This window comes from Drosophila kikkawai, chromosome X (assembly GCF_030179895.1).
Source record: "Drosophila kikkawai strain 14028-0561.14 chromosome X, DkikHiC1v2, whole genome shotgun sequence".
In the NCBI taxonomy this organism is placed as follows: domain Eukaryota; kingdom Metazoa; phylum Arthropoda; class Insecta; order Diptera; family Drosophilidae; genus Drosophila; species Drosophila kikkawai.
In genome coordinates, this window is record NC_091733.1 from 16,160,120 (window position 1) to 16,173,959 (window position 13,840).

Consider the following 13,840-nt stretch of genomic DNA (forward strand, 5'->3'; position numbering starts at 1 on the left):
AATATTGAAATTTAATTACTTTATATATATATTTTTTTTTTGTAATATTTAAATATAAATTATTTGTTTTTACAGTACAATTTCCAGCGTTTTTTTTTGCTGCAAACAAAAATATAAGTAAATTCCTAGAAAATATCAAAAAATATGCCAGTGTATTATATCAAATGGTGTTTTTTTTTTGCGCCAACTTATCGCGTTGTTTGTGATGGTCATTAGCGGATTTTGATTCTGAGACTTGTTTGGTTCTATAAACAAATTAGTCTCGCCCTAGCAAGCAGTTACGTGGGATGCGAAATATTACTTTAGAAATTCGTAATATAGAAATTTGTATTTAGAAAAAAAGCAGCTATTATTTTGTATTAATTCTTTAATTAATATCTTGTTCTGGGGAAATAAATCTTTAGAAAATAAATATTCTGCGGGAAAGGGAAAATATAAGCGACAGGATTTTTCTTTATTTAGCTTTTCTTGGGCACCTTTTACATCAAAAACATGAAATATTATTTTAAAATGACCCTGAACTAATAATACAAACATTATAAATAATATTATTTTTTTATTAAATTACTTAAAGTATCTTACAAAAAAAAAAAAAACAAAAAATAAACAAAAATTCCCATAGCTTTATACAATTTTTTACTTTACTAGATAGTTCAGGGTAATCTTTTCTTTTGAATTCTCTTTGATTTTCCTTTGTTTATATGTGGGTATTATTTTTTGTTTTTATTTATTTTATTTTTATTTTTTTGTGGCATTGCACGCTTTTGCGGCTCGCTCATAATGCCGCTAATTGTTTATCAATTACACTTGTTAATTGTTTAATGCGACTGCAAAGTGACGGAATTGAGGAATATCATACAAATTGCGACATTTATCCGCACACCTGATGCCCCTTATATATATATTTTTTTGTTGCCTGCGCTCTTTTTGTTGCTGTCTGTTTGCAATTTGTACAAGTAATTGAATAAAAAGCGCGCAACAAAAAAGAAAGTAATTAAAAAACGACGCACCGCGAAAAAAGCATGCCGAAGTGAAGGAGCAAAGAACGCACAGAGCAGCACAGATGGGGTGGTGGGTGGTGGGTGTATGAAAGGGCGGAGATGGCTTTGGGGATTTCAGGTCGTACAAGAACCACCGCGTAATCCATATGCAGCAATTTAAATGCAACAGAGAGAATATGTTAATTGCGTGTGAAACCGCTGCGCGGAGTCTCATCGCCACTTGCGATATTTGCTTTTATTTATTACTATTATAATTATAATTTATTTGCACGCTTGTTTATTTTATACAGCTCCTTATGGCGACAGTTGCTATATTTTTTTTCTTTCGGGTTATTTGTTTTTAATTAGTTGCCTTTACTGATGCTGGCGATATCTTCGACACTAAAATTGATAAAAGTTGAAAAATTATTATTTAATAGAAAATAAATTAAAGTTTGGTTGTATTTTATTCAAAAAACCTTAAATTGAATTTTAAAATAATTTTTATCTCTTGTTGATTTCCTTTTGTATTGCTTAAAGGCCCCGAATGGATGTCTTTTTGCCCCCCAATTAGTTCTTCATCAAATAATTCTTAAACATTTTCCAGCTTCGGCTTATAAGGGGAAAGTTCCCGGACCGGATTCCTGGAACTCCAAGCAAGCAACTTCTATGGCCATTGAAACACATGAAGACAATTACCAAGTCAAACTTTTGTCAGTCATCCTGGATATCATTCCGGGAACATCCCGGCCAGCCAACCTTCTCGAATATCTTTCAACTTGTTGAAGCTTCATTCCAGCTGCCATTTTAATTCAGAGCAAAGTTCGCTCTAGAAACTATTGAATCTCCGGGTTCTCAGCCCAACAATTTGCAGATGGCCAAGAATTACCATCATAAGCGCCGCAGTAATGAGCGGAATAACTTTGAGTCCGAAGACTGCCTCCTCCACCGTCTGTGGAGTGGATCTGTCATCCTTAGCAACCAAAAAAAAAAAAAAGGCTGGGAATAAACCACCTATTTCACCTTTTGGCTCTATGCAAATTTTGTGCTGACAACATTATTCTAGTTTCTGCAATGTTACGCCATTTTATGGCCACCCCTGCGTACACGTCATAATATCACGCATACGACCCGTTTGAACCGCTCCTGGGCGCTGCAAAACGCTGAATGAACCGACGGGTCTATGCCCGAATCTAAGTTGGGTCATGGACTAAAGCCCGAGTCCTGAGAGCGATCTAAAGCCGGATCTAAATTAGAACGCCGCCCCGAAGGCGAACACGAGCGGAAAACGAAGAAATTCGGGGGGGACAGGCGCAGGCGCTGGCAGCAGCCGTTGACGCAGGCAGAGGGCCCCAGCAGCAGCAATCCTTAACAGTGCCTTAACAGAGTGGGAACAGATTTTCCCGTTTGGTTTTCCTTTGCAGCGCAAAGAAAATTCTTTGCAAAGTGTCCATGTGGAAACGTGCTTTTGGGTTTGGTTTTTGTGGCATGTTTAAGGGTTTAGATCATCGAAAAAAAATGTTAATAATAATATAATATAATATAAAATTAATATTTATTAAAAAAATATAATTTATTTAAGTTTTATTTTATATTTTTTATTATTTTTGTATTATATTACCTCTTTTGTTGTTATAACTAAATTAAATATTAGTTTTCTCTTTGTTTCTTCGTAATATTTACTCAAAAAAAATAATATTTATCTTTAAAGTCAAGAGATTCTTAACAAATTTGTATATTTTCTTAAAATCTACGCTTCCCTGGATATTTTTAAATTATTTACTTAATTTTATATCTACGGATATATTACTTTTTATACAAAAGTACAGTTTTTAATCAATATTCAAAGCATATTTTTATGTTTATCCTACATATTTTTGTATTTATTGCCCAATAATATAAAAAAAAAACAAAAAAAATTTTGGAATGGCACTGTGCATCCTCTGTAAATTTTGCCACTTCCCTTCCCCCCCTCCCCGTTGCCCCTGAGAGAAATGCCAAATGCATTTCAATTGCTTCCAATCCTCGTTGCACTTCATTAAACTCAATGTCGAAATTCGACAGGCCATGGAAAGGGTGTTGGGGTCTGCTGTTCAGCTGCAGGTGCAGGTGTAGGCGGGCGGGGGGAGCGAGTGCTGCCACGTGACCTTCTCACAGCCACACGGACGCACGTGGGTGCGGCAAAGGGGGCAGGTCATCACGTAGTCCTGAAATAAAGGCACAGGATATACACATGGAGAGTAAAAGAATTGACAGCCCAACGGGGAGTACACTAAGGCAGAGTCCAGATATTTTTTTGCTTTAAATTATACCAATTCTTTCCATTAAATATGTGGGAATTGTAAGCTTTAAAGGGAAAAAAATATTATTTAATAAGGTAAGGCGAAAATGAACTGCATTCTCAAGAATTTCAGCTGAAAATTCTTGCGTTTTCCTATCGCTTCGACTCGGCATTTGTCCATTCTAATCAGCGCCATCCCCGAAATAATCAGATTAGATAATGTAATTTAACCCGGCACTCTTTTTCACACGCTCCTCCTGGGTTTCTCTGGGCTGTGCACCTGTCCTTCTCTGTGGGCATTCGCAGTGTCCGTTGGTTTGTCACTTAGACGGCAGAATTGGCAGGAGGAGTGTGCCCCGGCCAGGAGCATTTTCCGGGCCAGCGCCTGCCGCACTGGCACCTGGCATTTCCTGCCTTTCCTCCTTTTCTTTTGCTGCATACTCTTAGGCATTTGACAAAACTCTGATAAACATTGAGAGAGAGAGAGAGAGGCCGCAATCTCAGCCACTTAGGCCAAGGCACAGAGATGGAAATGGGCCTGGAGAAGGGTCTGTGCTTAGTTTGAAAAGTAATCGAATGCTATAATTTCCATTAAACTGATTTCCCACGAGCAGTGAGTGCAAGTCAAGCCGGCAAATGTTGCAATGTTGATGACCGCCTCTTCGATATTGAGGACCGGGAGTGAGGACCAAAGATCGAGTAAAAGCCGCCAGTTAATGGCCACATGCATAAAAACTTACAGCAAACGAAAGAGACCCAAAGAGGACACGGCCCAAATCGGGAGGAGGAAAATAGTGGAAAATTCATGAGAAGGCTTCAGTCCACCTCAGTGCCGGAAAATCGGGGGAGCTCCTGGAGGCTGAAAAGTGGCTGCTGCTGCTGCTGCTGCTGCATGCAGCCCATCCATCCATCTGCCTCCAGCCAAACGTCACGGAATGAAATATAAATTGAATTAACTTGCCAAGTTCCATTTCTGTCGTTCGTAGTACATTTGCGGGCACTCCAATAGCCGAAATAGTGCATGTCGGTAATGACACCGGCCGGAAGTGGCCTCTGACAGAGCAGGGAGTGAAAGGGTGCAAACACTTCGGTGTGTATACTGCGTTCTTTGCCTCGTTCTGTTGTGCTTTCGTGGCATTATGGAATATGATACGCCTAAGTTGACTGTAAACATTTCTATAAATTTGTATCTTTCAGTTGCAATTGGAAACTAGAAATTTCAACAGATATTTTGGTACTGAGAGAATCGATATAGAATTTATTTCAAGCTGATTTATACAACATTTTTATAAAATAAAGAAACTTGTTACTTTTTCCAATCTAAAAATTACATTTTTCTATATTTAAGAAAGATATATAATTAATAAAATTAAAAAACCCACTTAAAGTTTGTCATAATTTTATACAGAATGCACAATGCGATGGATAAATGGATTTCCCTTTAATTTGTTGTTTGCTTTTCCCCTTAGCTAAAACATACAATTTATGGGTGTTCAGAGTGCCAAATAAAGAAAAAAAGAATATAAAAACCTATAAATAAATACTGAAAACCGCTTGGCAAATGGCCTAAAAAATCCAGCGAAATAAAATATGGATTGAATCAATCATCAAGATGGCAAATGGCGAAAATCCGCTTACGGTTCAAGTTCTTTGCCTCGCCACCGATCGCCGCCCCTCGCTGGAGTTTCCAGCTTTTTATTACAATTTTTTCGATGCTGTTGTTGTTGTTGTTGTTGTTTTTGTTATTGTGGTATTTTTCCCTTTTGCGAAAAACAATAATTTCGAGACGTAAACAAGCGCTGGGGACTCAAGTGTCTTGTGTTTATAACTGGCGAAAGGAAAGTCCGCGGCTGCGAATCATCTGCCCGGGAGCTGTTATCACCGCCGGTCAGCCGTTGCCAAAGCAGAGCAAATGAGTTGAGGACACACCGAGTGGCGCTTCTGATTTTCTGGATTCCGGAATATCTTGTCCTGGTCCTGGTCCTGGTCCTGGTCCTGGTTCTGTTCCTGCTCGCATTCCCGTTCCCATTGCGCACTTAAGCCGCTTTGGGCATACATGGTAAGAGGCAAGTCGGGCTAAGCCACAGCTGCTGCTCTTAAATTTGCGGAGGCCACTCTACCAGACACTCGAAACTTGGGGGAAGAATATCAAAATCTATATTTTAAAACATTTAGAGAATATATTGAGTATATTCCAGGACTTAATTCCAAAGTCTCACCTTGTTTTTACAAGAAATGGGACATTTGTTTGAAAAATGCTTTCTATTAATATTAATATCCACCCTCTTTAGCTCTATAAATATCTTTTTAAAATATAATTTATTTTCTTCCCGTGTAGAGCAGGAGGGGAGGAGGGGGGTAGGGTGTGCCTGGGAACCAACAGAGACGACTGTCACCTGCGACTTATGCAAATCACTAAACGACCAACCGAGCGACCAAACAGCTGAAAATAATTTTCCACATTTCCGTTACAAATAAAAACCAATTCACTTTGCTAATATGGCCACACAGCCCAAGACTCATCCGGAATAGAAAAGCCGGTTTTCCGAGGGCTAAAATGGCAAAGTGCCATGGGAAAAAATGGGGTAAGGGTAAGGGGGGAGAAGGGTAAGGGTAAGGGTAAGGGAAATGGTAAAAAGGAAGCGGGAGCGGGAGCTAACTGCGTTTTGGATACGCAGGCCCATTTGCTAAAGTTTATGCACGCAATGCAATAATTTTGTTGCACAGTGTATTCCCTATACAAATAGGGGTTATTTGGTTATTTTAATAGATTAATAAATTATTAAAAATAAACTAAAAGTTCAAAAAAAAGCTATATAATTTTGAAACTTTTCCATAAGTTTTAAAAAATATTTAACATTTAAAAAACTATTTTAAAATGTAATTAAAAATCAAATAATTATAAAATTAAATATAAAACTTAGGAAATCGATAAAAGAATATTTTAGAATTTTATTAAAAATTTTAAAAATTAATTTTCCCTTGAGAAAGTGTATTTCCCTTGGCGAGCTGCTGTCCTGCTGTCTTGTAATATTTTCCTTAACTGCCGCTAGCGAGTCCGTTGGATATTCCCCCTGCATTTGTCGGCTGTCAGTTGGTCGGTTTGTCAGTCAGTCAGTCAGTCAGTTAGTTTGTCAGTTAGTCAAGTTGCAGGAGCCGTCGCATTTGCAAGTCGTTAAATGCCTTTGCAGCTCGTCATTGTGGCTGCAATGCTGGCACAGGAACTGCCACAGGCACTAGCACCCCTTTCGGGCTCCCTCCTTGGGGCGAGCGCGCCCTTCGGGGACGCGAGGACTCGAGGATTCGGGGTTTGTTTCGTGTCGCTGGCATTGTCAATGCTCTCGACTTCCTTCCGTTGTGGCTAACAAATTCGAGCCGCGCATGCAGGGCAAACATAATCATCATTATTGCTGCAATCAGCATATTTGGCAGGCTCAAAGTCAGGCGCTGTCGCTGTCGCTGTTGCTGTCCTGCGGGAGCAGGAGCAGCGCGGAGAAAATCATTGTGCATTTTCCCCGGGCTACGACTGCGCCCGGGCATGAAAGGAGTCCCCAAAAAGCCACGGCAGTCCCCCCGCCCCTGGCTCTTCGGTTTAGTTGTGTGGTTATGCTTAATATCCGTCATTAAAATGGCTGTTGTTTTTACCGCACCACCGAGGAGGTGTACACTTAAAGAAAACTGAGTGGTGATATATATTTTTAAAGCTTTACAAATTTTCTTATAAATATAATAAAGATTTCTCTATACTGAGTTCAGTTTTATGGGACAAAATTAAGTCAGTTTTAGAGCTAAACTTGTTTTTAGATTTCCTAAAAATAGAGTCAAGTGTTTCCTGAGTAACTGGCAAAAAAAAACGGATTTTCTGGAATTTTTGTTGGCCAAATGAAAAAGCCAATCGAAAATGTTTAAAGTTCGTATTTTAATATTAGATGTAAAGTACAAAATATTTTTATTTTTAATAAATCGAAAACAAAAGGGCGGCTGTACAGCATTTCTTCGTAGGCCCTTTTTTTTGTTCAGTGCAGTAACCTCGGCTTTAGGCCAAGGTGCGTGGGCCGGCTTCGTCCACCCATTCGCCACTGTCCTATCCCAGGGGGTAGGGAAACCCCCTTGAACTCGATCTGGGGCCAAACTGAACCCGGCTGAACCGAGCCAATACACATGCATTATGCAAATATTAAATATATTGCCCAGTGCATGGCGCGATAAGAATCCATTGCGCAAAAATTAATTAGTCAATTTGCATGAAATTTATGTACAAAGCGCGAACAAACGAAACCGAAACGGGGCAGAGGGGCATGCCGAAGGGGAAACTCTAGCCTAAACATATCTGGCTCGACATTTGTATATGCACCGAAAATAAAATTGGTATAGGGTAGGGTATTATTTAATCTTTTAAAATACAAATTGCAAGGAAAAGCTTTTATTTCTGCTCTAGGTATCTATCAAATACAATTATTATTTAACCGTATTTTTATTTACTGTAGGGGGTAACCTTTGGGCTGCTTTTCCTTAAAAAAAGGAAAGTGAAAACTGAGCCATATTGGGTATCCCTTGATATTTAAAAATGAGACATCAGGAACAAGGATCCTATAAAAGAAATACTTACGGTTTTTTATTTTGTTCACAAAAGCTAATCTTTATAGAAAGTTGCACAGAATTCAAGAGACACTTGAAGCGATGACTACTAGATGTCAAGTTGTTTTTATGGAATTTTATATAGATGACAATCAACATCTTTATGGTATATTTACACCGACCTATCGGTGGAACTTGTTCGATAGTCCGAATATCGAGTAGGCCCTTGGATACCTTTGTTTTCTTACCTCAGCAGGCTTCGTTGCTTGTTTCTAATTTCTGTCTCCTTAAAGATTTCATTCTGTGTGAAAATTTAGCTTTGAATAACAACTAAAAAACTTAATAAAACAATATTTGTGGCCAAAGAAATTTGTTTAAAATCTAACGACAAGCTCACAAGAAACGCAGAGACAATCGAATTACTATTTTACAGAATTTTTTACCAAGAGAGTTAGGAAATTTCACTATATAAATATATATATTTTTTTAGCTAAATAAAACATATAAAAGGTAAGTAGAAGCACAAGAAACTGTGTCTCAGATATAGTAGTTAATTTTTGTATTTATTTAAAATCTTGGTTCTTAGTTTGGATATTTGGAACTCTATTTATTTATTCCACAGTGACACCTTCAAGAGGAGTTATAGATTGATCTATAAATTCGAGGCTCTAGATCCTTCCTGGCTTAGAGGCCCACGAAATTATCTGGAACGATCCTTGAGTAGCCAGCATTGTCATAGATATTTCCTCAGTAATTTCATACTTGTTGTTTCCGGCTTTTGGTCTCCGATCAGACCCCACAACATGAGTCAGTTCTTCGAGGTGACCTGCGACCACTGCCAGACCTGGGGCCTGTTCGACTACAGATACAAGTGCCTGCGCTGCGCGGACTACGACCTGTGTGCCCGCTGCTACAAGTTCGGCCTGAGGGGCGTGGGCCACGACGTGAGCCATCCCTTCCAGTGCCTGCTGGACCAGGGTGCCATGGAGCTCCACTTTGCCGGCGAGCCAATTCCGGACCTGTGCGCCGACAGCTTCACGTGCCCGAATTGCGGTGAGCTGGGTTTTTCGGCGGACGAGCTGATGGCGCATGTCCGGATTCGTCACAGCGACGCCCGCACTGCCGTCATCTGCCCGTTGTGCGTGGCGGTGCCGAGCGCCCATCCGGCCAGGGTCGACAATTTGCTTAGCCACATGAGCATCGCTCATCACCACAATCCCGGCGGGGGCTTCCGCCTGGCCGGAACCGAGCCGCCCGTCACGCATCATGTCCTGCCCACCTCTGAGGGGCCACAGGTGCGCTTCATATTGCCGGATGACCAGAGTGAAGAAGAATGGTAATCATAGATCTCAAATCTCTATACCTTTCCAATTAATCCCAAGACCAAAGCTAAAGGACAGGGAAAAACACAAAGAAAAGCATGGAAGAAATGAATAAGGAAACCCAGAAAGATCGCAAGCAGTTGTGGAATTTCCACGGGCTTGGACCCTTTTGGGGTTCCTTGAAAAGGCAACGAATTCGAGACGTCATTAAAAATAAATATTTAAATAAATTATCTATAAATAGTTGAGTAAATTAAATACATTTTAAATGTTTTATAATAAATATAATAGAAGTGCGAAAAATAAATTTGAGTTCTTAGATTTTTTCTTCTCTTTAAGAAAATTACCAAGTAAATCAAAATAATAATAAAATAAAAATGCAGGGACCGTAATCAATTAAGGTTTAATTACTATCAATCGACTATCAATGATAATAATTATAATTTTAAATTATAATATCGTAATGTAATATGTAATTGTTTTAGTTTATATAGAGTTAATACATCTACATACTTATCTTGCATTTTTTATAATATTTTTTAGATATGTAAAACTTAAGATATCCATAGCTTTATAAGTGATTTTAAAATTTTTTTTTTACCATTAATAATTTTATATTTTATATTTATCTTTTAAATTATATTTATTAAATCTTTGATCACCAATCAACTAGATTTCCAGACTTTCATTTATATATTATAATATTCTTTTGCACTCGAAACTAATTAGAAAGGCAGGTACCTGCCTTCAGCTCCACTTCGAAATCCACTTCCATCTCCATTTTCCTGTTAAAACAGCAGGTGCTCTGGGGTAAGTATTACCTGGAGTTGCCATTGCCACTGACTCAGTTGCTGTTGCTGTAATCGGCTTAGAGGTGGAAACCTTTTGTCATTATAAAAGGATTTCAGGCTTGACAAAATTTCCATTTGTTGCGATTCAGCCCCAGACATATATGTCGGGGTTCTTGTATGCCTTTTGCTTAGTTAACTTTTGCCTGCCTGTCCTGCTTCAGCTCTCATGCTCCTGCTTCAGCTCCAGCTCCTCCGTTCAACAAAATTAAGATTCAAAAACCGATAGTCTCCCTCTCCAATTAAAGGGGCAAAATTCAAAATGGAACCGGGAGCCAGGGAAAGGTAAGCACAGACAAAACATTTCCAGATAAATGGCCAATCGAACTAGATAAAATGAGCCGTGTGTAAATAGTGGAAAGGCGCAGATAGGCTGCGATCTACACTGGAAGAAAATTGCAAAGAATAATTGCTGGAAACTTGGCTTGAAAGCAAGAAATAAATATATATTTCAAGTAGAGCTTTGATTTAAATTAAAACTCACTTTATTTATTTGTTAATCTTACAAACATACACACACTTTTCGCTTAGTGCATTATGGCAATCGGCCGCCCGGCAGGACAAAAGCCGGGAAACTAGGAGCACCACTCGCCCTGCGGCTCCATCTCCAGCTCCTTGGTCCTTTGATCCGACGCTGCATGCGTGGCTGATGGCTGACAATAGATAGGCATCGACATCGACACAGCTGGGCATGTCCTTCGTCCTTCGTTCTTCGTTACCCCCTCTCCCAGCCTCCCTTTCCCCCCCTCAGGCCTCCATGGAGGCCGGTCGTTATGGCTAATGAGTATTTTGAGGCTGAATCGAGAGCTGGTCGTGCTGCCGGCTGCCGGCAGGAAAGGGTTAAAGCTGCACCCAAGTAGAAGCGGAACTAAGCGGCTCACGACAGCGGAGAGCGTGAGTCACGAGGGCAGGTCGTGAAATATCATACCCATTTTTTTAAACCTTTAGAAAATTAAGGAAAAATACAGTTTATGCGTGGGATCATAATTCAAGGCCTTTATTTGTTGAGGATCTCCTGATCCCAGGAAAAACTTATTTAATTCCCGAATTCAACTCCTTTTTATTTACCTCTTTTAGCTGCACTTTACCCTGAGCCCGGTGGCTTTTCCTTTTGGCATCTCAAGTGGCAGGCTTTGGGCACTCCGCCTCTGGCCAGGGAGGAGACCCTTTCGGCACCCGCACCCCTTTTCGTCGCCGAATGTTGGCCAGCACGCATACAAATGACAATAAAAGCGAACGACTTTGGTTTTTGGATTTTGCGACTTTTCCAAGCCGAGGCTCGTATCCTTTTGCTCTCTACCCACCCCACCCCAGTGTGTGGTGTGTGGGGTGTAGTGTGTGCCGCCGTTTTGCGACTAAAAGTTGAACCGCAATCGACATCGCTGGCCGCCACACGCTTGCACAATTTTTAATCATTGCTCCGGCATTCAGAGCTGGTCCTTGCCCCATTCCATCGCCCAGCCCTGCGATCCTGTGGCATTGTTGTGCGAAGGACGAGGACACATAAACATGCATGGCAGCAGGCGGCTAGCACTGCCACTGCCAGGCACTGAAAGAAATTGGACACCAATAACCAAAGGGGGCTAGGAATTGCCTTAAAAAATTGCAAATTTCGAACTAAGAATTTTTACTTACTGTAAATACAAATCCCAGATACTCCTTAAGACATACAACAAAGCCGTAATAGTTGGCTGAAATATTTGCACAGTGTGGCCAGCAGTGGCTGGATCTAGGAACAAGGACCTAAAAACAGGCAGCAGGAAGCCCAAGGAGCAGGGAGCCCGGATGGAGCAGCAGCAGGACTTGGGCTTATTGTTCGGGCTTTGGGTCCTTTATCTTGTTTCTAACTCATTGGATCGCAAAAACGGTCTCGTGTTCACCTTAATTGGGGTAAACATAAGTTCTGATTGGCCCGGCAGGGTTGCCCCCAACACAAAAAAGAGTTGCCAGCGACATTTTTCTTTCAATCCGCCATCCGCCCACCCCGTCTTGGTCCTTGGTATATCCTTTAAAGGAATTCAACCCCGTTGCCTGGTCGAGTCAAAGGCCAAAGTCAAAGACGAACGTCGAACGTTGAACATATCCAATTAGAAGGATACAAAGGGCTGGCGGAAAAAAAAAGAAAAGGGTCGGCAGGTGAGGGCGGAAACCCTGGCCGGGCTGTGGCTATTGTTAAAAAAGAGATCATGGCGCCCAGATAGAAATTGTTGAACGTGTAATTTTTATTTATTGCATACACAATTCGCTTAGAACAAATGACAGCAAAATTGCTATGGCTGGGATATGCATATACATATTCCTTTTTTTGTTCGCCCTCCCAGAAAATGTTTCGGCAACTTTTGAATTGAAAAAGCGTTTAGACGTCGGTATATGTGTGTTTGTGTGTGGCGGCTAAATGATGGGGAAACTATAAAAATTTCCATAACAATAATAAAGGCAAGGAAAAAGGCGGCATGGATACGCAACCGAAAAGACATTTATTCATTTCAGTTTCGGAAATTAGCATAAAAGTTAAAGCTCACATAAGGGATGATGATGATGATGATGTCTTCTGGGCCAAAAAGGATGTGCCGGCGGGGGGGGGAGGGATGAGCCACAATCAAAGCTTGTGAGCGGTGATAAGCGTGAAAAACGTGCAAATTTTAATAAAACCAAATGAGCCGCAAAATCATACAACCAAAAAAAAAAAAAATGGAAATAAAAAACCGGAGAAACACAGGCAGAGCAACAATAAAGGCGCAGGAGCCTTATTTGTATACGAGATCCTGCAAAGGTGGGTAATGAAGCGCCCTAATGTATGGCACAGTTTCTGTTTGCTAATGCGGAAAGTTTGTCATTGCAAGGGAGCTTGGAAAAACCAGGAAAGAGAAGGAGAGAGAGAGCCTTGGAAAAACGCACACCGGAAATGCCCTGTAATGTATGCAATAATTTTTGAGGAGGGTAAACATCAATGTTCGAGGACCAAAGGATGCAATACCATTGGTTGTTAGATAAATAACTGTATTAAAATTATTAAAAAAAATTAAACTAAAGCCTAAACATATTTCCCAAACTTATTAGTTGCTTAATAAACCCCACAATTGTTTATATAAAACGCTGCAATACTCTTGCTTTTTAGTGAGCCATAAGTTGGTTTACTTATCCTTGTTTTGATGGCCATTTCCAGCGGCTTAGTCCTGCCGAAAGTCTCACTATTCCCCAACTTGTTAGCCCGCCAATTTGGGCCCGAAAGCATGCAATGAAATCTGTTATTTGCCAAATGAGGGAACTTAACCCCTGACTGACTATAGCTTAGCCGGGATCGTTTCGTCTTTTTTTTTTCCCCCGAAGTTGTTGTCTCGAGAGCAGAGCAAATAAACATTCCAACCTCAGCCTGACCTCGCCCCAAACAAAACAGAAAACAAAACTGAAAACCCTTATGTATCTGTCATACCTCTGGGAGACATTCTTTCGCTCCCCTTTTTTCGTTTTTTTTTTATTTGGGAAATAACAAAACAAAGGCAGAAATGACCAACACATTTTGCGCCTCAATAAAACTGTCAACATTATAAAGCGCCACTTAAGAAATGAACAAAAGCCGGCCGCAAAACAAAAAAAAAAACAATAATCATAAAATTAAAGCCAAGCCAAAAAGGCAGGCGAAAATTAAATAAATAAATAGAAAAAAAAAAAAAACAAAGGGAGAAACTACCAAAAGCCATGAGAGGGGCTGAGGGGATTCACATGTTTAGCATGACGCTCACACACGCAAATATCCATACACACACACACACACACACACCAGTTGGAACACACACCCACGCAGCAGCGTTGACATTGTTGCTGAAAACT

At 40.3% G+C, this 13,840-nt stretch overlaps 1 protein-coding gene and 1 long non-coding RNA gene across 2 annotated transcripts; one reads left to right on the forward strand and one right to left on the reverse strand.

The window, feature by feature from the left end:
- Positions 1–4,830: 4,830 nt before the first annotated feature.
- Positions 4,831–7,936, reverse strand: LOC138929158 (uncharacterized). The gene is made up of 3 exons (XR_011445599.1): positions 7,871–7,936; positions 5,481–5,704; positions 4,831–5,416 (listed from the first exon to the last, which is right to left on the reverse strand). It is a non-coding gene; the product is annotated as an uncharacterized lncRNA (long non-coding RNA).
- Positions 7,937–8,110: 174 nt separating this feature from the next.
- On the forward strand, positions 8,111–9,447 carry LOC108080059 (E3 ubiquitin-protein ligase KCMF1). Its single transcript, XM_017174641.3, has 2 exons — positions 8,111–8,349; positions 8,462–9,447. The coding sequence occupies exon 2, from the start codon at positions 8,643–8,645 to the stop codon at positions 9,177–9,179; it is 537 nt and encodes a 178-aa protein (XP_017030130.1). The 5' UTR covers positions 8,111–8,349; positions 8,462–8,642; the 3' UTR covers positions 9,180–9,447.
- Positions 9,448–13,840: the final 4,393 nt, after the last annotated feature.